Here is a 24,924-nt window from a genome sequence, read left to right as displayed (position 1 = left end):
GTTCACACAGCATGCAGTTCCCCGATAAACACAAAGCAGGCATTCCGACCTATAACACCCGATCAGTGGCTAACTCACGCTTACCACCAAGCATTGGGTTGTCCTTCTAGGACATGCATAAACGCTGCAGACAGCCCTCTATACCATATACAGTGTGATGCCCCCCTTTAACAAACAACAGGCAGTCTCCCTGTAACAAACACACAGCAGGCAGTCCCCCTATTTCAAACAGCAGGCAGTCCCCTATAACATCCATCAGAGATGCAAAATACAAACAAAAAAATTCTACAGCAAATATGGAAATGAAATCAACACAAAGGAGAAGTGAAGGTTAATCCATAACATCGAGAGAGAGAGAGAGAGGGATAGAGAGAGGGAGAGGGGATGAAAATTAAATGTAGAGCAAGAGAGAAGCTCATAGAAGGAAACCGCGAGAAAGAATCAGAGAGGTGTGAGAGACAAGGACAACAAAGGGAGAGAGAGAAGGGAATAATGAAATAGTGACAGAGAGAACAAGAAGAGGGAGATTCAGGGGGAACACGAGAATCAAGACGGGATGATAGGGGCAAGGAGATAAAGTAACAAAGAGATAGGGAGAAAGACAAAGAACAAGGAATGGGGGGGACACAGAGGTGGGATTGAGAAACAAAGGTTTTCAAAAGACAGAAAGGAGGGCATGAAATTGGGGTGCAGATAATGTCAGAGAGAGACAGAGCATCAACACACAGAATGTCGGCTTCCCCACACACTGGGGTTACTCTGATTAAGGGGGAGAGTAAGGATGTGCCAGGCAGACGAGGAGGAGGAGGGCAGGTAGTGCACTGGGGGTGGAGTATTGCTGGAGTTGGCTGTTACAGAAAATGCCATCTGAAGATGAGAAGGAGCCAGCTGAGCCGACAGGCAGCTACGCATCCTGCCCAAGGTCAGTGGGACACAGGCAGTACCACTAGAGGGAGACCCCAGAACAGCCTACGGGAATCCCCCATCCCCTAGGTATGTAAGTACACAAGACACTGTATATGGAGTGTGAGTGCACAAGGCACTGGATGTAAGTATGAGTGAAAGTGCGTAAGGCACTGTATACCGAATGTGATTTCACTGTGTACTGTGTTCAAGTGCCCCTGCTTTATATACGTATACCATGTGGGGTTGCACAAGGCAGTGGACACAGAGTGTGTGTGTGTGTGTGTGTGTGTTTGTACAAAACACTTTATTCTCAATGTTGGAGGATAAGGAACTGTATGTGGATTGAGTGCACAAATCACAATACAACTTTATGGGTGGATAACGTGTGCCAAATGTGAGTTCAAGTAAGCAGGGCACTGTGGGCAGAGTGTGAGTGGCAAGGCATACAGTGTGAGTGAGTAGGGCACCGCGGTCAGAGTGTGAGTGCGCAGGGCACCGCGGTCAGAGTGCGAGTGCGCAGGGCACCGCGTACAGAGTGCGAGCGCGCAGGGCACCGCGTACAGAGTGCGAGCGCGCAGGGCACCGCGTACAGAGTGCGAGCGCGCAGGGCACCGCGTACAGAGTGCGAGCGCGCAGGGCACCGCGTACAAAGTGTGAGTGCGCAGGGCACCGTGTACAGAGTGTGAGTGCGCAGGGCACCGTGTACAGAGTGTGAGTGCGCAGGGCACCGTGTACAGAGTGTGAGTGCGCAGGGCACCGTGTACAGAGTGTGAGTGCGCAGGGCACCGCGTACAGAGGGTTAGTGCGCAGGGCACAGTGTACAGAGTGTGAGTGCGCAGGGCTCCGCGTACAGAGTGTGAGTGCGCAGGACACAGTGTAAAGAGTGTGAGTGCACAGGGTACTGTATCTATACATGGAGCACAGGCATGCAATGCGCTGTATGTGAGGTGTGGGAGCTCACTGCACTGTATGCCTATTTCATACTTCTTTTATCCATTATCCAATGTTCTGATTCCATGATTTTGGTTACCCCCTTCTGGTATTTGTTTGTTTAGTCTAGCCATGTTAAAAATGGCTTGGGTGTTGTGTTCCTTCCACGTTATATGCATAGAAATGGTTCCCATCTCCCAGGTTATCCTGATCAAGCACACTCGGGATCTGTGTTCTTATACAATACTGTATAGTTTGAAATACACAAATGTACAGAGAGACATAGTATAGTATATGTGCTAAGTTTCATAGACCATGTTATCAAGCACAAAGCGACCAGTAGATCATTTTAAAATAGTGATAAATTATAATAATACATGTTTTTACTGATTTCCGTGACATTGATTCGCTTTGTGATATATTAAAGAGCGTACAGAGTCCATTTTAAGTAATTAAGTTAAACACAGTGCTGGCACAATTACTAGCAAATATATGGAATAAATAATATTTTACCTGATTTTGTTCTCTGCCTCTGTCATGAATGGATTCTTCACTCCAAGAATGCACACCAAGCCCTTTTGGAATGCAACGTATGTGATTGTAAACAGTTAAATTTGCAAGCATAGTTCCACTGGGGGGGAGGTTGGGACGGGAAACCAGAGGGCCCTATAGAGTTAGGAATACAAACCTGGAATCCTAACACTATAGAATCCCTTTAAAGGAACTCTACATACTACCTACAAACTCCGGCTCCACCGGCATGGCAGAGATCATCAATCTTGATTATCTCAGCCAATCCAATGCTTTCCCATAGGAAAGCATTGGGAGGCTATTGCTCCAATCAGCATCTACTTCTAGATGTGCATTGAACCAGCGCCTCCATGCAGAGTGTGGAGATGCTGAACGCTGTGGACATGAGGTAAGTATATCTGCTCTCCACATCACTTACTGAAAAATATGCAAGAGGTGCCAGGGAGTGCCAGAGCCACTTTGAGCAAAGTTCCATTTTAGTTGCCTCTGTAATTTTACCCACAATCAATAAGTCGAAAGAATCACATCCAAGGGCAAAGAGCAGACATCGTGGACAAAGGAAAACAAAATGGAGGTGGCTGGATACTGAGATTTGATGCAAGGAAAAAGATACACTGGTAATTAGAGACAATGGGGGAGGGAATGTACTCATTGAGATACAAGGGAAGCCAGAAGAAAAAAATAACAACCCCAAAGCGGATCACATGAAGTCCAAAGCACTCCCCAGATTGTTTTTTCCCCATTTACAAACTTGATTCTTTTGATTCATTTATTGTAATGAAATCAGTTTAAAGGGACTCTATAGTCACCAAAACAACTTTAGCTTAATGAAGAAAATCACAGTGAGAAGACGCCAGCGTCCATAGGAAAGCATTGTAAATGCTTTCCTATGAACTGGCTGAATGTGCGTGCGCGGCTCCTGCCATGCATGCGCATTCAGCCGATGACGTCGCTAGGAAGGAGGAGAGGAGGAGGAAAGCTCCCCTCCCGGAGCTGGAGAAAGGTAAGATTTTAACCCCTTCCTCTCTCCAACGAGTATGTTTTCCTGGCACTATAGTGGTCCTTTAAAAATCCCTTTAAAGATTTAGGTAAAGGCTTTTAAATTTCTATAGCAATACTAATTAACTCTGCATGCATACCACACTCCAGTCTCCCTATATGAATATTTACTCTACAAATATAACAGGGTTAGTTTATCTCCATATTCAAGATATATTCTAGTGTAAAACATAATATGGCTATTCAATAAACCAAGAAAGCAGGAAACGAGGAGAATTAACAGGAATCGCAAAAAAAAAAAACACAAAAAAAAAACTAACAGTTACCTTGTTAATTCTCTATAATTCCTACTTTAGTGGATAAACTTAGTTTAGCTGTAGCAAAACAATATTTGCCTAAGCAGATAAAAGATAAATATCCTGGTTTCTGAATTAATTTAGCAAGGCACAGCGTGGTTAAAATAATATATTTTTCAGCATTATAAATAGCTGTTAATCAAAGTATTTCATTGTTTTAATCCATTTTATTTAGTGTTGTTGAATGAATGTGTGTTTATCCAGGTCACGTTAATGATTACAGGAAAGATTTAGTGTTTATTAGATTATTCTAATGTTCGGTGCAAGGCACTTAATTTAAAACACAAAAAAACACAACGCCATCAGTGTATGGAAAATAGCTTAGAGATAAACAGAGGGAAATGGGCCAGCACTTAATGGCAGCTTAATCTATATCAGATCTGTAGGATGTATTATTCTCTTCAAACAGGGTGACCTGCCACCTAAAACGGCAACCATCTAAACCACATGCAGAGGTGTAAATAACTAATCGCTTCGCCTCATACCAGTTAATTAAAATAAATGCACCTTACTTTAGGATGCACAGTAATGTAATGAAAATCATAATGAGATGCAAGTTAATTTAATAAGATTCACAATCACTCAATGATGTACACACCCTGCTGAAGATTTCCGCAACTTTACCGATACAGTGACTCACTGATTGCGGTTTTTCAGGAGATAGTTTTTTTTCTGGGTTTTTTTTCTTGCGTTTTTTGTGGTCGGGCGACTTAACAGAAAAAAAGTGAAGGAACTCACATCCGTCTCTGTGGTGAGTTCAGTGAATGACATTATTTCTATATCGACGCTAGTTTCTAATAATGGCCCAGTGGTTCTGTATTTTAGGATCATATATTATTAGTGTTTGTAACAATACTATAAAGGGGGGAGAGAGTGAGCGGTGAAGAAAAACAATTTCAGGGGAAATTGCAATTGTTCTGTCCTTACCTTTATTTAACATGTTTTCACGTACATGCTATTCCTTGAATGTTTTTCGTTCCTGGTACTTTGAGACGGTGTTCTCTCAATCTTTTTTTTTTTTTTTTTTTTTAAACCTTTGAGTATTATGCTGAGAAGTATTGAACGGGTTAAAAATCAGCATGTTACACAATATCCTAGTGCTTTACATAGGTTATTACGATATACATGGATGCGATCACAGTAGACGAGTAATTTCTATACTTCTACCCGCAGCGCTACGGACCAAGCAATAACAGCCATATCAAATGTGTCAAGTCTAGCGGTGACATCCCTAGTGGAGACGACCTGGAAAGCCCACAGTGGAGATTACCAGCGATACTCACTGTGCAGATTACCTGCAATGCTTGCCCGCCCAGAATGTTTCTTCTCCAGATGCTAAACCTTCTTGCTCCGCTTTATTTCCTCTGCCTTCTCGCAGTTACTTTAAGCCTCCAGCTCTTCCTTTTCCTCCCAGATATGTGTGATGGGCGTTCAGATTCGGTGCCTTTCTCTGGGCTCCTTCATGGCTGCTTCTTCCTGTTCCTTCTGGTTAACACCCTGGGAAATTATGTCCTGGTGATCTGGAATAGTCCTGGTGCTGGTGGACTCAGCGCAGAGGTCGAGCTGCCCGATAAATCGGTCTGCAGGCTTTGTGCCAGAGTCTTGTGGGACCAGGAACATCACTGCTTCTTCACCGGGACTTGCATTAGCCGCAGCAACCTGCGCAGCTTTGTCCTGTTTTGCCTGCACTCCTGTCTGAGCTGTTTCCATGCTTTGGTGATGGGAGTGGGATTTATTTCATCAAACTTCTCTCTATCCTTCTGTGATCCCCTGACTTTCCTCAGACTGCTTCCTCTGTCCATCACACGCTTCTTCTCAGGTCAGCCTCCTAGATAATCAATAACCAATATATTATTAATGCATAAATCTGTAAAAAAAAAAAAAAAAAAAAATCCATCTACAAAACCAGGTGGGATTTTATTTGTGATTAAACATCTAGTTTGGAATGATGTGTGGTATTCATCGCCATCACTTGATGACCAATAAGGAATGCTTGACTGAATGGGATTGAGTTTAAATTGACATAGTAATTGTACATCTCATCTTAAGTCATCCACGCCACGTACACAGGGACTGGTTAATGTACATTCTGCTATACTTGATAAATTATTGATCCATGCCAAATATATGGTAATATGTGATAATATACAACCTGTCCAACTATTGATCCCAGTTACACAGTAATTTGAAAGAGTAATAGTTATTGCGTTATTTAAAAAAAAAAAAAAAACATTTTATTATTGATCTATACTAGATAAACTATAATTGGACTACAATTAAACTTCACATTCACACCAGGACAGCACACATTCTATAAGCAAGTGAACCAGTTTGTGATTACAGTTAAAATAAATTACCCTCATTTTTGTCCTGATGCCTCAAGCATTCTTCTGTACATGGACTTATCTCTGGCTACTAAAAATACTGGTTTGGCCACGGACAGCCTTAAATGTATGCAGAAAGGAATGCAATTATTTTTTCTTTAAATGTCCGGGTACTGCACGTCCATGTATGGTCATTCCCTTAAGGGTATAAGCTTGCCATTCAAGCCTTCCACCCTAGAAACCTCCCCAGGATGAAGCTATGCCTCACACAGACATTATTCTGGGAGTATAAAGAACATCCCATTGCCCATTATATGCAGGGGGTGAAATCTTTAATATTCAGGGGTGTGAATTGTATAACTGCATGTCCTGGGCAGGAAGATTTTTCTATTCTTTAACCCTGTTGCAGGCAAGCAGCAGGGCTGATTTGAGGGAACTGGTCCAGGGCACGGAATGTACCTCCGGCAGGTGCAGAGCCAGACTGGCCCATCCGGAAATTTCCCAATTGGCTACCTTAGCTTACTGGTGGCTCACAGGGAGGTGTGAGGGGGGCAGGAACCCACTGCTCATAATGCTTAGGGCGGAATCCCACGGCCGACACACCGTTAAGGGCACAGAGACAGGTTTGGACAGGTTGTACACCCACAAATGAACATCCAGGAAGCGGAGGGTAATGTGTCCTGTCAGAGAATGTGTAGTTTGTGTGTATATGTGTTCGTGAGTGTGTTGGTGGATGTGTGTCAGTGTGCAGTGTATGTGTATATCAATGTATCACAACCACAGACAGGCAGAACATACACACCACATACTATATACAGCTAGCATACACCACACATCAAGTACAGTCAGTACTCCCAGCTCGCACACAAAATATCAAGCAAATACACACCACAAAGAGCAAGCAGTCACTGCACATACATGACACATAACGAGCACACACCAAACACACATTACGAAAAGGGGGGGGGGGCTATGGGAGGACAGAAGGTAAGACACTTGGGGTAATTCACAAAACTCTAAATTTATGCAAAGTAAATTCAAATGGTAAACTGAGGGGGAAAGTCCATGTTATGACGATAGCATAGATAATATTCCCAGATCAACAATGTTTGCCTCCATTTTCCATTCAGATTTCATTTGTGAAAATTCAGAGTTGAACAAATAGCCCTGCCAATGTCCAGAGCTCGTGGCAGGGGCCTCAATCTTTTTCATTGAAATGATTTTGTCTTCAGACAAGTCTCCATGACACGTGACAGACAAGTAGATTTTGTCTCCATGACAGACAAGTAGATTGCTACCACCTTAGTCCCTTAGGCAAGTAGATTTTTTTTTTTAAAGAATGTTTGATATTAATTCGGAAACCAAAAAAAACTCATCAAAAAGGATTAAAAGGCTGCCCCTGCCAAAACATACCAAACAAGAATACTGAGGAGTCTCTCCAACGCACCAGTCTCAGACACCAGTCGAGGATACTATAAATAAAATATATATGGGTGAAAAAAATAGAAAAACAATAATAAAATAAATTAAAATCTATGGGCAGCTTCACACAAAATAAAAGCAACTTTAGTTGAGAATCTCTCGATAAAACGAAGACTAAGTGAGCGCTCCAGCAATAAATATAGAGAATTTAATCTATTGCACTGATTAAATGACACACTTTAAAAATAAAAAATAAAATAAATGGGCTATGAACATAATAAAATATTAAGCAGGCTGTGCAAGATAAATATGTACCCACTGATCGTGGACACTGATACCTGTTGCAGTCTGTATGTAAAGATTAAAACGTCAGGGCAGGCAGCACCAAATGTAAAGGATACACACTGCAACAAAGTTACCAAAACAAACCGTATCAATCAGATCAAACAGTTTAACTAGAGCCTATGGCTACAAAATTGGGGCATGTCAACTAAGTCCCCCCTTCCCCTTTTGTCCAAGCTACCATGTGGGTTTGTGGTCTCTCCTACCTAACTTACCCTTAGCTGGGAAACTGTGAGTCTCAAAGGGAGAACCATTTTATCCTTTATAAGCTCATGGACTTGAGTGTTGAACTGACTAATTAGCCTCGACATTATGCTCTAAAAAAATTTATTTAAATTTAAAAAAATGCTGGGATTTCAAACACACTTATGTATTAGTCATCTCTAGAATTTAACCTGAAGCTGTGGGAGGGACAAGTGGGAAAAGACAAAAGGTTAGTAATGGCAACATAAACAATAGAACCCTTTAAATACCTTAAACCCTTCCTATTGTTTGTTTTTTTTTGCTCTGGAGAATGTGACTTGAGCCAAACAATGGGAACAAACTGGTCCCTTTACATGACGTTTACAGTAAATGAAGTACCCAATGTTTGTTAAAACAGGAAAGGCAACTCCAAACATTTCTAAAGTCATCTTGTCCTATTATGTGGCAATAAATTCTAGTAAGATGTTCCTTGGATGCCCAATCTCACAGAGCATTAACTGGGCATTAACTGGCTGATACAGCAATCTTCCATTACTGGATATACTACATTCACAGTTAGATACAGGGATACATTTCTCCTACATAACAGAAGATATTAAAAAATAAAATAAAGTTGCACTTATGGACTCCACACAAGATAATACAAGTTATACAACAGGGGGAGAGCATTTACAAAGAACATTAAAAGTTCTATGTATAGTGTTCCCCCAAACTGATATATTAAAACTGGAACATATACTGCACATTATGCATTTACAATGGTCATCCACGCTAGGAATGTTAATGGTATAACATACATTTTGTATCCTGTACTGCGATGTTGTATGCTGTAGGCCTGGGGAGCTCTTTTTCCAAACCATGATGTAATTTAGAGTTTGTGGGTAACAAGGGTGATGATTACAGCTATTACAAACAATATAGTGGCAAATTATTATACAGGGAAAACATGTTTAACCAACATTTCCTACCGTCCACTTACCAACCAACCATGCATACACATGAACTTTATTAAATGCATCCACCAATTAACGTCAATGCTAGCTTTCCTTCAAGACGTATTTTTAGAACTAACCCTACACACATTTAACATGACACTGTGTGATCTCAAGACTATGAGCACCACACAGACTGTACGAAGTGCTCGTTGAATGGAAGCACGGGAACAAAGTAACGAGTTACAGGTAGCGATCTCATTTAAGAATTCCCGTCTGCTGGCCTTCACATAAAAAACAAATGATTTTCACTCCAATCCAGCAAATATTATGAAGGTTATTCGTAAATTTCCAAATTGTGGTAAATCCAAAACAGAGCTGCAAAATTTAGGAGAATATTGCAGATTTTGTTATTTGCGTCAATAGTTAGCGTCATGCAAGATGCACTTTAAAGCCTGTCTCACTTAAGGATCATTACCCATTCTTGAAGTTGATTGAATAGCAAAATACTTATTTTAAAGGGAAAAAAATACATACACTGAATGAGGATAAAACAGTAAGACATAGTATAAAGTCACACCGCGAGAAGAAAGTCACAAGGAAAGAACGCACAACATGAGAATAAACTAGGAATAAAAAGTCACAACATGAGCGTAAAAATAAGTTGCATCACTGTCCTCTTTTTGTCAACGAGTCATGCATTTAGACATTCCAAAAGCAAAAACTTCTGTAGTCCTAACCAAACAAACTTAAATCATGAGTGTAACCATATATACACATACACACACTCACACAAAATAGTAACGCCTGTATTACGGAAATACAATGCCATAAACAAGTTCTGAAGACATTATAAAGGGTTGAGACTGATAACTGAATAATTTATGGATGACATTCATTTTCATTTAAAGGTATACTATAAGCATCAAAACTAAGTTCGCCTAATGAAGCACTTTTAGTGTATAGATCATGTCCCTGCTCAATTCTCACTGTTTAGGAGTTAAATCACTTTTGTGTTTATGCAGCCGTAGCCACACCTTCAATTTTTTTCTTTTCAATCAGATGGTAACTTCTCTATAAATTGAACTTTAATCACATACAGGAGGCTCTAGAAAGCTATTAATATAGGAGGAGATAAGACATTCTTAATTAAACAGACTGTGCAATAATGGATTTTTAATCATTAGATCTCTCTTTACAGGAAGTGTTTAGGAAGGCTGTGTGAGTCACATGCAGGGAGGTGTGACTAGGGTTCATAAACAAACTGATGTAACTCCTAAATGGCAGAGAATTGAGCAGTGAAACTGCAGGGGCATTAACTATACACCGAAACTACTTCATTAAAGGGAAAGCAATTAATGATTATTTTTTTTAATTAGGGGTATATTAAAAAATAAAAAACAGTTTGCAAAAGCTGCAGATCTCATGCTTTCCCACCAATCCAGACTTTTTGTGGCTGTCCAATCACAGACTTCCCAATGCCTTGAAAGGCAGTTGCTCTAGGCAATTGCCAACCAAGAAGTAACAGTATCTGCTTGAAAGTTATGGGGGTGTAACAAGGTAAATGTGTAAAAGTGTAAAATACTATTGAAATCTGCACTTTTTGTAAAATTAAAAAAAGGAGGGCACACTCCATACAAATAATTTCAGAAAGCAAAGGTGCTTGGGGGGTCTGGTTCGCACCTTTCAGCTAAAGTAATTGTTGTGCCTTTAATACATCATCATACCTCATAACATTTCACATGAAAAAGCAGAAGGGCATTAATTTTAGGGGTGTGAGTCAGCGTGTGGCCAGAGGCAGGATGGCTTACTAATTATTTATGAAACTAAATAGAATTGTCCCACCTAAACAGCGGTAAGGATGAGCTACGGTTTCTTTAACCTTGGTGTAGTTCCAGGCTACCCGAGAATGTTTGAAGTTACACCGGGGGACAATTGAGCTCTTTCCCTTTACGGACATGCCAGAAGAACCGTTTAGTACACGGGTACCCAAAAGCTAAACCCCCTGATGTTTAAAGACCACAGATTCTATGACACTTTGTCATTCTAAAGCATTCTTAAGGGATGCAAAGCATCGTGGGAGTTGTAGTTCTACAACATATGGGGATTTACAGTTTGGACACCCCTGGTTTAGCAAGAAATAATAGGCAGATCATTTATACATGACTATCTACACACATACACATACAGTGAAAGGTAGACTGAAACAAAGGTGGGGGGCTGAATAGGATGAAGTATTCGGTGAAGTTTGTGCAGGTGGAAACTGAAAGAAAAAAGATCTTTTATATACGTGTGTATTAAGGATTTGGTGTCTGCACAGGGCACACTGACAGATGGCAGATAAAAGGAATCATTTTTCAGGTGTGACAGGTGGATACGTGTAGGAGGAAGGAGGCTGAACATTAGTCTAACAACTCTGCCAATAAGAGTTTCATTACCCTGTGTCACATTGATAAATGTGCCCTACTTTTCCAGGTCCTAATGACAATGACATACGGGGCCCCTACCCGAGGCCCGAATGTTGCTCTATTTTTAGTTTTATCTATCTGTCTCAATTACTTTCTCCAGCATCTGCTAGTCTCCGTTACAACCCCCTTTGCCTAACTGCCTTCCTTGCTTTTACTACCTCCCCAGTATTGCCCCCTGGGTCTGTATGACTCTTTCCATTACTGCCCTTATATCAGTCTTTTTCTCTCTATCCTTCACAGTCTCGGACTGCTGTTTTCTACTAATGCTGAAAAAGTTTGCCTCCGTTATCCATGCTGCATGCTCCCTCCTGGCCCCCCTACCTTTTCCAGTTCTGTCCCCAGCATTGGTATAGCTCACTCCATTATCCCCCATTACCACTATTAACCTGTCGCTTCCCATTAAATTCCCTACATCTTTCACCACTGCCGTCAGTCTCCAGGAAGTGTCATTGCATCTGTCTCTGTCAATGCTTCTATAGCTGTCTCTGTTACTGCTCACTTCTCTGTCTCTCCAGTTACGTTTTATTTATCTTTTGCCATTTTTCCAATTTTTCACGTGGCAAAAGGGGTACATTGGTTTAAAGGGAGAGGATACCGATGCAGCTTATTGTGGTTACTGTAGTTTGCAAGATGGCTTCACAACAGCTTTTTATGTAAATTGATAGCTAATTTAGGACAAATTGTTGAATTACCAGAAACAAATATATATACATATATGTATGTAGTGCCAATTCTTAACCCTAACGCATCACCTTACACTTTACCCCTAATTGTAATGCTGAGCTTAACTGCCGAAAACCTAGGCAATAAGTTACATCTTGCTTATTATAAAATCCCTATTTGCCTTAAAATGGTGCCTCAGAAGTGAGCCATTTAGCTATATACCGAATATTACGGTGTGAAAAAGATGTACCGATACACCAAACATTGCTGTAAATTCTATTGCATATACCATACATTCTGTATGTATAAGCTGTGGAGGAAATGGACAAAATGGGTTCCAGATGAATGGCCATCCCTTCTAAAAAGGATGCTTCCCATTACTGTCTATCTACAAATTATGCTTCCCCTTCATCTGCCCGTCTTAAAAACTACAGAAATATAACCGGTATATCTGGCTCCATATTATTGTTCTCATTGTCCAATTCTAAAATTACTGCCATTTCACCTTTATATATGTATGAAGGCATTGTGTACTTTGTGGTACAGCAGGAACATGTAGATTTATACTGTGATAATGTTTTGCTTTGCACATTTCTTACAGAAGTGCTACAGTATATGTATATTGTTATGGCCTGCAGTGGTTATGGTACTGCGGTCTTCTGTTCCTTTCCCAATAGCTGAGCATAAGTGATTATAACTGCAGTTAGGAGGTAGAGGAATAGTGTAGAGGAATGCAGCTTCCAAGATGATTCTCCCCAGCAAGTAGAATATTCCCCAAACATGAGCCTAGGCTTCATGAAGGGTGTAACAGGAATACATGTTATTGATACCACACTGGCTTTTATGAGAATCCCCCTGCAAGAGGACCTCCCACAGAAAACAAAGACAACCAATCAACATACAGATTTACAGTAACCCCCACCCTCTCTCTGCCTGGGAGATATTGAGATAAGTTAAGGAATAACCCAATTATCTCCAGGCAGTGGGCACACAATTTTCCCAAAAATTAGAACACCCCTTTCCACACAAGGTATCCCCAGTTCTTTTGAAGTTAATGAGACAGGAGGGTGGTTGGTGTTCGGTAGTTTTAAACATCCGAACTAATAGATCCAACATGAACAAAATACTGCAGAAAAGCCCGAACTCAGTCTATTTTCTTCACACACACATATATATATATGACAGTTTCATGTATACTTAGGCCCTCACAGGTTTAATTACGCAGGGAGAAGTGCAATAAAAACAGTTGTTACATGGTCTATGTACATTAGTTGTACCTAGAGCTTTACAGTTTACATTACAATAGAGGGAGGGTGTAGTAGATATAGATCTAGCTATATATATTTAGATAAACATACACACACACATAACCAAACCCCCCCCCCCCCCTCATTGGAATTTGGTAACTAGATAAGGTACTGCAGTAATTCAGATAGAGAAGGAGTGTCCAGGCCTGTGCAAGGTTTTTGACCCCACCTCCTTTTGAAACTCTTACCCCCATTCATCCCTTTGTCTTACTTCCCACAGCCCCTCAGTCTTTCTCCACTTCCCCTGCCCCTTCGTGTGTCTCTTTCTCTTACTCCACTTCCCTAGCCCCTCGGTGTCTTTCTCCACTTCCCAGCCCCTCTGTGTATCTCTCTCCACTTCCCCAGCCCCTCTGTGTATCTCTCTCCACTTCCCCAGCCCCTCTGTGTATCTCTCTCCACTTCCCCAGCCCCTCTGTGTATCTCTCTCCACTTCCCCAGCCCCTCTGTGTATCTCTCTCCACTTCCCCAGCCCCTCTGTGTGTCTCTCTCCACTTCCCCAGCCCCTCTGTGTGTCTCTCTCCACTTCCCCAGCCCCTCTGTGTGTCTCTCTCCACTTCCCCAGCCCCTCTGTGTGTCTCTCTCCACTTCCCCAGCCCCTCTGTGTGTCTCTCTCCACTTCCCCAGCCCCTCTGTGTGTCTCTCTCCACTTCCCCAGCCCCTCTGTGTGTCTCTCTCCACTTCCCCAGCCCCTCTGTGTGTCTCTCTCCACTTCCCCAGCCCCTCTGTGTGTCTCTCTCCACTTCCCCAGCCCCTCTGTGTGTCTCTCTCCACTTCCCCAGCCCCTCTGTGTGTCTCTCTCCACTTCCCCAGCCCCTCTGTGTGTCTCTCTCCACTTCCCCAGCCCCTCTGTGTGTCTCTCTCCACTTCCCCAGCCCCTCTGTGTGTCTCTCTCCACTTCCCCAGCCCCTCTGTGTGTCTCTCTCCACTTCCCCAGCCCCTCTGTGTGTCTCTCTCCACTTCCCCAGCCCCTCTGTGTGTCTCTCTCCACTTCCCCAGCCCCTCTGTGTGTCTCTCTCCACTTCCCCAGCCCCTCTGTGTGTCTCTCTCCACTTCCCCAGCCCCTCTGTGTCTCTCTCCACTTCCCCAGCCCCTCTGTGTGTCTCTTTCTCCACTTCCCCAGCCCCTCTGTGTGTCTCTTTCTCCACTTCCCCAGCCCCTCTGTGTGTCTCTTTCTCCACTTCCCCAGCCCCTCTGTGTGTCTCTTTCTCCACTTCCCCAGCCCCTCTGTGTGTCTCTTTTTCCATTCCCCAGGCCCTATTATGTGTGTGTGTGTGTCTCTCTCTCCCCCTCCTGCAGAGCTTCCGCCACGTAGAATGGCCGAGCAGAGCGCAGTAGAGGATCTCCAGTTAACACTTCCTGTCAGATCGGGGAGAGGACACAGAAGATCCTCTACCTCAGTCTGCTCGGCCAGAGTGACTGGCAAGATGGGAGCACTGTGCTGTGCGCTCCACTCGCCTGGACACTGGGCTCCATGAGGCGAATGCCTCTGCCGCGTTACAGTTGTGAGGTTTTTGCTTTATGAAAAAAAGTGAAAGGAAAAAGAAAAGAAATTGCTGCGGTGGTCATGTGGTTGGAGTAACCCTTTAATTACTTTTTTGCAGCTGCCAAATTCTACAATCTCTGCGCTTACCTCAAATGTATTGTACAGGTTGCCCATTGATGGTTGAGTTATAAATTGTCAAAGTGTTTGCAGTCCAGAAATTATGCAATTTGACTAACTCCCTGATCAAGAGAACATTTTTTACCTTTGCCCTCCTTAGGTGCAGACAGAAAACAAACAAAAAAACACTACAACTCCTATCATGCTCATTGCAATTCTGGCTAATCCTGGAAGTTTAAAATACATCTGATGTAATGGGATAGTGAGGCAACCACTTGATAAATGGCTTATCAGAAATATAACTCTAATCAACCTTATCTAGTGGTTGGATGAGACTGATGAGTATATTATTCCATGATAGCTTTATGTGGCAAGTCATACTTTTATTTACACAAAAATACTTAAAAACAGCACTTGAACAGGTTTTTGGTTTTTAACAATTGCCTAAATCTCAATAAAGCCATTCATCTTCATGATAAGCTTTAGACTGGAGATTTGTCCTTTAAGTATCAAAGCATTTGATTGGGCAAAATCCCAGGCACTAACAAGTTAGGAAGTGTTAGATAGACAAAAAGGGGATGGATATTCATAAGGCCGGTTCAAGAGTTAAAGGGTCATTTTGGAAATAGTGCAGAATTTTAATAAAAATGTACACTTTTATGGCGTGTGTTATCATAATCCACATGTCTGGATTGCCCTCACAAGTTTAACACCTGATTTTAATGTGGACATGTCAGTCTAGCCTGTTATGAAACCTGCCATTAATATACAAAAAATTAGGTATTGGAGGGTGGAGCTAGCTCTCGATCGGGCAAGCCGCAGGGACACGGAGCTCAGACGGCGAGACACACAATAAGCCAGAGTACACTTACCGTGGTGCACACTGCCCAAGGTAACGTCTGAGGTGCTCCTCCAATGATGGGGCGAAAAAATAAGAAGCCTCGGCCGGATCGGCCTAGATTCTGCATTGATATAGGAGATCTGCTGCGGATACCCCATGGCGAGGTTAGGCCTGAAATGGCAGCGGACCTCTAGGATTTCTCCCTCCACGACATGGAAGACCTGGGCCACCCAAGCCCACTGAACCCACTGTGTGCATGTCACCCCCAGTCACCACAGCCATACTCACCAGCCTATTAGCAGACCTCCGTCAAAGCCTTTCTTCCGAGATCACACAGGTCAGAGAGGACGTCAAGGGGTTCACTGCACACCTGGACACAGTTGAGCAAACCAAAACAGCTTACACAAAAAAAGTCCTAGAGCTGCAAAAGCAGGCCAGTGACCTCAATTCGGCCCATGCGCCCTCAGCCACCAACTAGCTGCACAGGAGGATAAAAAGAGGTGCGAACACCTGAAAATTAGAGGCCTAGCAGACAGCGTCAGCACTGCGGAACTGCCTCATTTTCTGCGCAGACTGCTCGCGGCCCTCCTGCAGCCCAAAGAGGCAAAAAACATAATCTTAGACAGGATGTTCCGCCTCCCTAAACCTCCATCAGCCGTGGCTTCAGCCACCAGCGACCTACTCATAATATTTCTAAATGGCCAAAACAAGGCCGCCATCTTGAACGCAACCAGAGGGAAAAAAAACCTATTGGTTCGAAGAAATGGACCTTGCCTTTTTCTCTGACCTATCCCGTGCAACACTGCAATGGAGAAAATCACTGCACCCTCTCACAACACTTCTGTCTAATCAAAGCGTTAAATATCGCTGGGGAACCCCTCACATGCTCATCATACAGTACCAGAACGTGGAATACAAAGTGTCTGATGCCTCCGAGATAGACGCCATCCTGAACAGGCTTGGTCTGCCTCGTACCTCAATATCCACGACTCCATCCTGGGATCCGACCACCATAACCCCATTCATACCAGCAACCAAGAGCAAGACGCTGTGGCAGTTACCTGATTGCAGCACCCTCTTTTTGTTTAGTTTTTTTAGCCTTATTTACAAAAATGTTCTCTCTCTACAAAGAAGGACTTGAGCTTCTTCAGTTTATAAGTTCCTAAGTTTTATATATTTAGTTATGTTTCTTGGGGTTATATCCTACCAAGTTTATGGGTAACCCCATGTGGCCTTCCCCTGGGTCATGACCGGGAACCACCCGGTTACGCTAGCTCGCGTACTACCACCAACTCCCCCCCCCCCCCCCCCCCCCCCCCGCATCCCCTATCTTTAAGTCCATACTCACCTTTCTTTTTTTTATTTTCCTTGTTATGTTTGCTATTTTGGCCATTGCAGTGCCTTTAAACTAAAACTACTGCTGATAACTATACGAAGTGCTTCGGCACGGCTTTTTACTCGAATTAAACATAAAAAACCACAGTCAGTACAGTTAACATTACGGTTGAATGTAAGTCACAAACCATTATGTTCTATCTCGATATTTGTTTTACATGTTGTGATTACAATAAACCTGCCTGTGGCAAAAAGAATTATAAAAAAAAATACAAAAAAATTAGGTATTGCCAATCATTGTTAAACTACTGCATGTATATTGCATCTTGAATCCTTCATTGCTTGTCGTGTTACTCTACTTAACTCAATAAAACAAAGAATGACAAAAAAAAAAAAAGCCAAAAAACAAGTACACTTTTATAAATTATTCTGGCTACACCCCACTGGCTTTTCAAGCAGACAACAGGCCCCGTTAGTTCCTGATTTAGTTCGCTTATTTGCATTGAACTCAAGAGGCAGCAATTGCCCAAAGCACCTGCCTTGCAGTGACTTCTCACTGAGCTGCATTGGAAAGTCTGTGATTGGACAGTCACAGAAAGTCTGGGCGGGGTTAGAAGGGGAGGGATTGCAAAGGCAGCAGAAACGAGATCTGCTGTTTTTTTAAAGCTGTTTTTAGATATACACCCAATGAAAAAAAAAAAAAAGAAAAATTAAATGCATGCAAGTTCGCATTTGGGGTATGTCTACTAAACCGTGATTTTTAAATTTATTTTGTATTTGGGCAGTGCAGTGTCCCTTTAATAAAACGCAAGTCTCTAAGGCTTTGGAAGTATTTGTGCAAGTTTTCGTAAATGCTTGTTTTATTTATTGCACTGATTATTACGGACATTGCATTTCCCTTTAAATGTGCACAAGACGGGAGATCAAATAAAAATTCTACCCACTATGGGTCGTTTCCCTTCTCTATATCACTGCTCTTTTGTGTTGCTCGCTTCTACATCACTGTACCATCTCAGTATTTGTTGCCCTATACCAGCCTGCCTTTGTGCTGACCCCTGTGTCTGACATTTCAGAAAGTCTTTGTAACCTATTCTGCCTTTTGTTTTACAGGATCTCTCCTGAGCTCACACATGCTTGTGGTTCTCATGCTTTACCTCTGGTTTACAGTGGGTTTGGCCTGCGCGGCTTTCTGCGGCCACCAGCTTCTACGGATTTCCATGGGACCGACCTGCTACCAGCCCCAAACCGCAGAGCACAATGTCATGACTTGGACTGAGAACCTGCAGAAAGTTTTTGGGAAGCAGTGGTTACTGGCAATTCTAATGCCCCAGTCAAAGCCCAAAACTTGTCCTCCGTGATTGCGCTTCTTCCCCAACAATAAAGAAAATCACGTAGAGGTTAAATATACTGGAGGAAAGCACCTTATATAGTCAACTGCTCCCTGGTCCATTAATTTCAGAATCTAGTCACTGCTTTTTGCTGCTTCCCCAACTGCCTTTGGATGGTAACCAGATCACCTCACACCTACCTTTGCAGAAAAAATCACATGTTCTATCACTACTATTTCCTGATATTAGATCCTCTTTTAAAAATAAAGTTATAGAATAAGTATTTTAAATATTCAACAAATATATGTGTAGGGTGACTTGAAGAGGACACTAGCCACAAAGTAGAGTTTAGAGAATGCACAATAAGGAAAGGGTTCTAGGATCGGATTCCTACATCAATCGTAAATCTAGATAAAACACAGACCGAGTACGAAGCAGGCAATTAAGTAGATCTAGTTTCACTGCACACTGCTGGCTGAGTGCAGTGCCAGGTGTTATGCTATTATTATTATTCTAAACAATAAATCTGTTCAATTATACCAAAAACATACCTAGATGCTTTGACGTTGATTTTAAAACCAAGCACAAAATGTGGAATGTGCGACATCTACATGTGTAGAGAGGAAAGATGGGAGGAAATACTGATTTATGATAATTTAATAATTTATTACAAATTGTGAGAGGGACACATGGATTCCGATCAGTAAGGAGGAGCTTTAAGGGATCTCCAGGCGCATGACGCGAGGGATGGGGTCTGTGAATAGCATGAAACAGGGGTTAAATGGGGAATACAAAGTAGAAGTGTGAGAGAGTGTGTGTGTGTGTGGGGAGGGGGGAGAGGGAGTTCTCCTACATAACCCTGAGTAATTAAGGGGAAGGGGGAGACAATCAAGTGTGTACGCCATAGGTTATAGTGAATAAAACACTGGTATACTTGTGGGCCAACTAGGATTTTTGTTTTGGGGCACTTTCGCATGACGGAACATTATTCCATATTAGCAATGTATATGTATATCTACATGTATGTGGATTTAGTAGTGACAATTTCCATGGCTCTCTGCTTTCCTCGTGCCACCGCCTGTCTGGAACGGTCTGAATAATTCATGCTGAGCCTCGGCTGGGTGATTGGCTGCTCTGTTATCTGTCACATATAATTTGTGCTTTTCTATCACACAAAATTATCTTGTAGATGCTGACATTTAAACTTGTCCTCACTGCGGCTGCTGCTTACTATGACTCAGGCTCCCTGCAGCAATTGCGAGCTCTGCTGACGGAGGGGTCATTTCCTCTGATGGGTATTGTCTTGGCACAACACAGTCACCAGCAGCTGCACGCTTTCCCCTGGGTGTTGGGAAGCAGTACGCACTTCTTACGGCCTTCATAGAGCATACAAACACCTTAAAGAGCTATGACATTTAAGAAAAAAAAAAAAAAGTCCAGAAGCCAAGCACTTTTTTTTAGTAGCTATTAAAATATTGAAATGGGCAAACGTGAAATGTTTTGGTTATATACCGGTAAATATTTGGGAAAAGGAGCCGTAATTTTTGGTTAGTCTGTGACTACCAGTTTAATTCTGATGTATGCATTTTTTAGCCAAGAAGTTCTAGCATTTAAAACACGAGCACATCACCCAGAATGGTGTAGCACTCCCTCCTCAATGGTGTAGTTTTGTATTATTGATTTCAGCTAATCAGAATATAAGAAAATCTAACTCATGGTCAGTGACCACAAATACATAGCTGAGGAGAGAATAATTGTCTATGTATTACCCATCTGCTGAAAAAGTTTATACAAGTGAACAAAACAGGAGACAACTGGAACATTTACCTGCATGTATTAGTAGAATTGATGGTGAAATGGCACAGTAGTTAGTGCTCCATCAGAGGTACCTGTAGTACCTAGCGAAACATCAAGATTAAATATTCAATTCCTTTTAGACTCAAGTGAGGAAAAACAAACAATGGCGAGATAATTTATTTTAAAAACGCTTTATTCTGAAACATAACTGAATTCCATAACTACACATGGATTATGTTCACTGGAAACCGTGTCACAGATTTCCCATACCCCTGACCGGACTTCTTTGGTAAACAATTAAATGATATTTGTAAGTCATTTCAGTTAGGTCAGTACCACATCTACTGGTCCATTGGTTATAGGAATGGAATTGTACCAACAGCGATATGGGCATGGTAGGTTAGTTTTGATAGGACTACATTCCCTATGTGTTTTGGGACCATTCAAGTTCCACTCAACCTACTGTGTTCTACAAGTAGGAAAACACGGGTTTCCAGACTCCCTACACCTATTGTAGACAGACACCACTCTCATCATCTCTGTATGAGACCGGTTTTCTATCTGTATTTTTAATACAGTAGACATTCTCACTGTCCAGTCTTTTTTTCATCCAGAATCCCTTTACATTGTCCCCAAAGGCAGCCTTCCACATCTGCAGCAAGCACTTCACATTCTGTAAATCACCTCTGTCTACAAGACATCCTTGCTCACTTGAAGGATTCTGAGGGTTTGTTCCACTGGTCATCCAGAGTCAGCTTAGTGCTTTCAAACAAACAGTGTATGACAACAAGGGTTTCTCTTCAAAAACCAAGAGAGTTTCAGTTACAGGTTTATCTTCACTCATCACTAGCCATGGAGTCTTCTAGCTTTTGCCAGTCCTGTGAATCGTTGCCATTCATAGCTTTAGTATATAGCTGAACCTGCTCCTTCAACCTTTTTAGCTGGTTCTCAGTGATCTGATTTAGACGGACCAGTTCCTTAGTCTTCATGGCAATACCAAGCAGGCCAGAGCGATTTAAGATTTCCCAGGTGTTTTCGAATCTTTGGCTTTTGTTGGTTTTTTTTTCCGGGATAGTAGACTCAATATGCGGTCTGTTCTGTGGTACCTCTTGGGAGGATAACTTCCCACCAGAATCGCCCTGTGTACCAGAGTCTGTTGTTGGTACTGTGCACGTCTGTTCCTCCTCCTCAATTTGGTCTGAAGAAACAATTACAAATCTCTGTAAATTACATTCGCTCTCTTTTGTTTCAGAGCTTAAGAGAACTGGAATTTCTTTGCGATTTGGGACATTTATCCTAGAATGTGGCCTTTTCACTTGGCCATGATGCAATCTGTGAGACCCCTTCTTGCTTCGAAGTGGTAAAGACGAGTCTGTTTTGAGGTCACATGGGTATGGTGCTATCTTGGTATAAGAGTTCAAAATTGGCAGGTACTTTGCACCCTTCTTGCAGGTGGTCTCAGTCTTAGAAGTGGACACTGCTGAAGGAAAGAGCAGAATTTGTGGAGCAGATGGGAGCAGCTGAAAGGAAGGGTGGATAGTCCAAGAGTGGATGTTTGAATCAGGGCTGGACTCCTGGGAAAAATAAAAATAAAGAGTAAGCCTCTACAGTATCTCTGCCACCTATCCCCTTTCATTATATGATATGACTGCACAGCAGATCTTTGGCATTTTATGTTTTCATGCGTCTCCTTCCTCACCCTGTGCACAGAACTAGAAGTGGATTGTTAAATGCACTGTGAAGGGGAAGAGCAGCTGAGATCTCTCTCAAACTAACACTAACTGACAGTACAATATACGCTCACCCTCCGCTCAGACCAACCAGCGTCAAAAGCTTCAGTTTGTGGGAGCAGATAACAGAACAGATAACAGAACAGATTTTAAAGGGACACTAGTCACCAGAACAACTACAGCTTAATGTAGTTGTTCTGGTGAGTATAATAGTTCTCTTCAGGCTTTTTCCATGCAAACACTGCCTTTTCAGAGAAAAGGCAGTGCTTACATTGCCTCTAGGGACCCCTCCAAGTGGCCACTGGAGGGGCTTCCTCGGTCAGTGCTGTCTAAAAAGCAGGCCTGACGTTCAGCGTCCCCACACTCTGCATGAAGATGCTGAATTTTCCTTATAGAGATGCATTGATTCAATGCATCTCTATGAGGAGGTCCTGATTGGCCAAAATGGCATTTGGCCCCGCCCCGCCCCCATGCCGATTTTAGCCAATCCAAGTGGCTATAAATCTGCCATTTTTATAATGTCACAAATGGGGCATGAGCCAGCGCCAGCGGACCCACACGGCGCTGGGAATAAGGTGAGTTTTAAACTTTTATATGGGGGCTAAGGGGAAGGGGGGGTGCAAGCCATGTAAATGGTGGGTTTAGCACTATAGGGTCAGGAGTACATGTTTGTGTTCCTGACCCTATAGTGTTCCTGTAATAGTGCCACCATAAGGGTGTAATATGAAGACTGACTTAACAAGCTGCGGAGACATAGACTTACTCTTAAACTGGCAGAACTGGGAAGTAATATGGAAAATGTTCATGTAAATAAATGTTAAAATTATAAATTCCCATAGAGCATATCTAACGTTAACATAGAAAAAACATTTACTATAAATGTGATTACAGTAGTGTTTTCCATACGTCCAGTTTATGTCTCTCGGACACACGTGAAGTTATTTGTGGTGTATTTATAGTTATTCGTGCCATCACAATAACTTGAATTAGAAACCCAGGTATAGGGGAGGTTTATAGCTTCCATTTATGTAGCCCAAAGAATATTTAGCACATTACATACTTTAAGTTATACGTTATGTTCTCCCCTGACTGGCCTGGTCTGCGGACAACTAAAGCCTCATAGTTTGGGTAGGCATGTTCATCCATGTTACGCAAAACACATGCCAACCAACAGCTGTGATTTGCTGGTATGTTTTAGACACCTACTGAAATGGGAGAAAAGAAAACTGAGAATGGTCCTTACAGAAGTATTTCAAGTCCAATATCACAGCTCCCAACTTGGCTCTTTTACCAAGGGTATACAAATTAAAGAACATTGGAAGAAGCAACAGTCTCTTAAAATTCCCATGGCTACTTAAGCATATTTTTGTAATGTTTAGAAATTCTTTATCTGAAATGTACATAACTACCAAAAAAACAAAACCAAAGAACCTGATTATTTACGTACAACCAATCCTCTGTAAAAATAAATAAATTACCAACACTTGAGTAAATATATGACACATGTTAAGTCAAATATTGGGTTTGTACAGGAACACATGACCCTGGTTGGGAAGAACATTAAAGACAGCAGCCAAACATCATGTGACCTTAAGGGGGGGAAAAGTGCGATCTTATCTGTGACTATTTAGCCTGCCCTAGAAGTAATAAAATGAGCAGAACTTAACCCGTCTTACCTGATCCACAAGCACATTCGTCAAAGCAACAGGTGGAGGGTGAGAGTCAGGCTGGCCTGAGGAAATCACCACATTCCATCTCCCAGAGTGCGCTCTGTCCTCACAATCGGTCTGCTCCACAGAGCTCTGGCACTCCGAAGCAACATCTGGCAAAGGGATAAACAACATAATGTTATAGGGATCCATAATGGGGGCAGTGGCTGCATGACTTGTCTTACATTGTGAATCCCACCACCCCAGTTTTGTATTATAGTAGCCATTACCAAAACATTTTACAGGTCAGTTGTGATTTTAAATGCATAAAGTGCTCTTCCACAAATATGTATTGAAATACAGAATGCGACATTGAAAGAAGTTCATGATTAATGGATCTGATGTTTTAAAAAAGATATGTGTTATGTACACTGAATTTCCATTTAAAACTCAGGTATCTGTACTACAGATGAACATTTAAAGGGACACTATAGTCACCAGAGCAACTTCAGCTTATTGAATTTGTTTTGGTGAGTAGAATCATTACCGTCAGGCTTTTTGCTGTAAACACAGAGAAAATGTGGTGTTTACATTACAGCCTAGTGATAACTTCACTGGCCACTCCTCAGATGGCTGTTAGAGATCCTTCCTGGGTCATGGCTGCCTAAAATGTATCCTGCGATTCAGTATCTCCACCCTCTGCATGCAGACACTGAACTTTCCTCATAGAGATTCATTGATTTAAAGGACCACTATAGGCACCCAGGCCACTTCAGCTCAATGAAGTGGTCTGGGTGCCAGGTCCATCTAGGATTACCCCTGCCTTCTTTAAAGATAGTTTCAGGGAAACTGCTATGTTTATAAAAGGGTTAATCCAGCCTCTAGTGGCTGTCTCATTGACAGCTGCTAGAGGCGCTTCCGCGCTTCTCACTGTTATTTTCAGTGAGAAGACGCCAGCGTCCATAGGAAAGCATTCTCAATGCTTTCCTATGGACTGGCTGAATGCGCGCATGGCTCTTGCCGTGCATGCGCATTCAGCCGATGACAACCGAAGGAGGAGGAGAGTCTCCAGCGCCGGGCTCTAAGATTTTAACCCCCTTCTTCCCCCTTGAGCCCGGCGGGAGTGGGACCATGAGGGTGGGGGCACCCTCAAGGCATTTCTATGAGTAGATGCTGATTGACCAGGGCTGTGTTTGAATTGTGCTGGCTCTGCCCCTGATCTGCCTCTTTGTCAGTCTCAGCCAATCCTATAGAGAAGCA

General features: G+C 42.4%; 2 protein-coding genes across 6 annotated transcripts in view; one reads left to right on the top strand and one right to left on the bottom strand.

Moving 5' to 3' along the window:
- The first annotated feature begins 402 nt into the window (after positions 1-402).
- On the top strand, positions 403-18,974 carry ZDHHC22 (zinc finger DHHC-type palmitoyltransferase 22). Of its 4 annotated transcripts, none has more exons than XM_063439659.1 (3): positions 403-922; positions 4,896-5,541; positions 18,271-18,974. In XM_063439659.1, exons 2-3 carry the CDS (start codon positions 5,040-5,042, stop codon positions 18,516-18,518), a joined length of 750 nt encoding a protein of 249 aa, XP_063295729.1. In that variant the 5' UTR covers positions 403-922; positions 4,896-5,039; the 3' UTR covers positions 18,519-18,974. The 4 variants fall into 4 exon arrangements, with proteins under 4 accessions (XP_063295729.1, XP_063295727.1, XP_063295728.1 ...); XM_063439657.1 differs by having other exon boundaries at positions 403-993; XM_063439658.1 differs by having other exon boundaries at positions 403-997.
- Positions 18,975-20,545: 1,571 nt separating this feature from the next.
- The window catches only part of CIPC (CLOCK interacting pacemaker), a 29,297-nt gene continuing 24,918 nt past the window's right edge, over positions 20,546-24,924 (bottom strand). For both annotated transcript variants that reach the window (XM_063439654.1, XM_063439653.1), the window contains exons 3-4: positions 23,692-23,837; positions 20,546-21,859 (exon numbers count right to left, since the gene is read on the bottom strand). In XM_063439654.1, the coding sequence (XP_063295724.1) occupies positions 21,122-21,859; positions 23,692-23,837 (884 nt within the window). In that variant the 3' untranslated portion in view covers positions 20,546-21,121. The remainder of the gene's footprint in view (positions 21,860-23,691; positions 23,838-24,924) is intronic.

This window comes from Pelobates fuscus, chromosome 13, assembly GCF_036172605.1.
Source record: "Pelobates fuscus isolate aPelFus1 chromosome 13, aPelFus1.pri, whole genome shotgun sequence".
Classification (NCBI taxonomy): Eukaryota; Metazoa; Chordata; class Amphibia; order Anura; family Pelobatidae; genus Pelobates; species Pelobates fuscus.
This window is presented reverse-complemented; position numbering and strand designations above follow the sequence as displayed.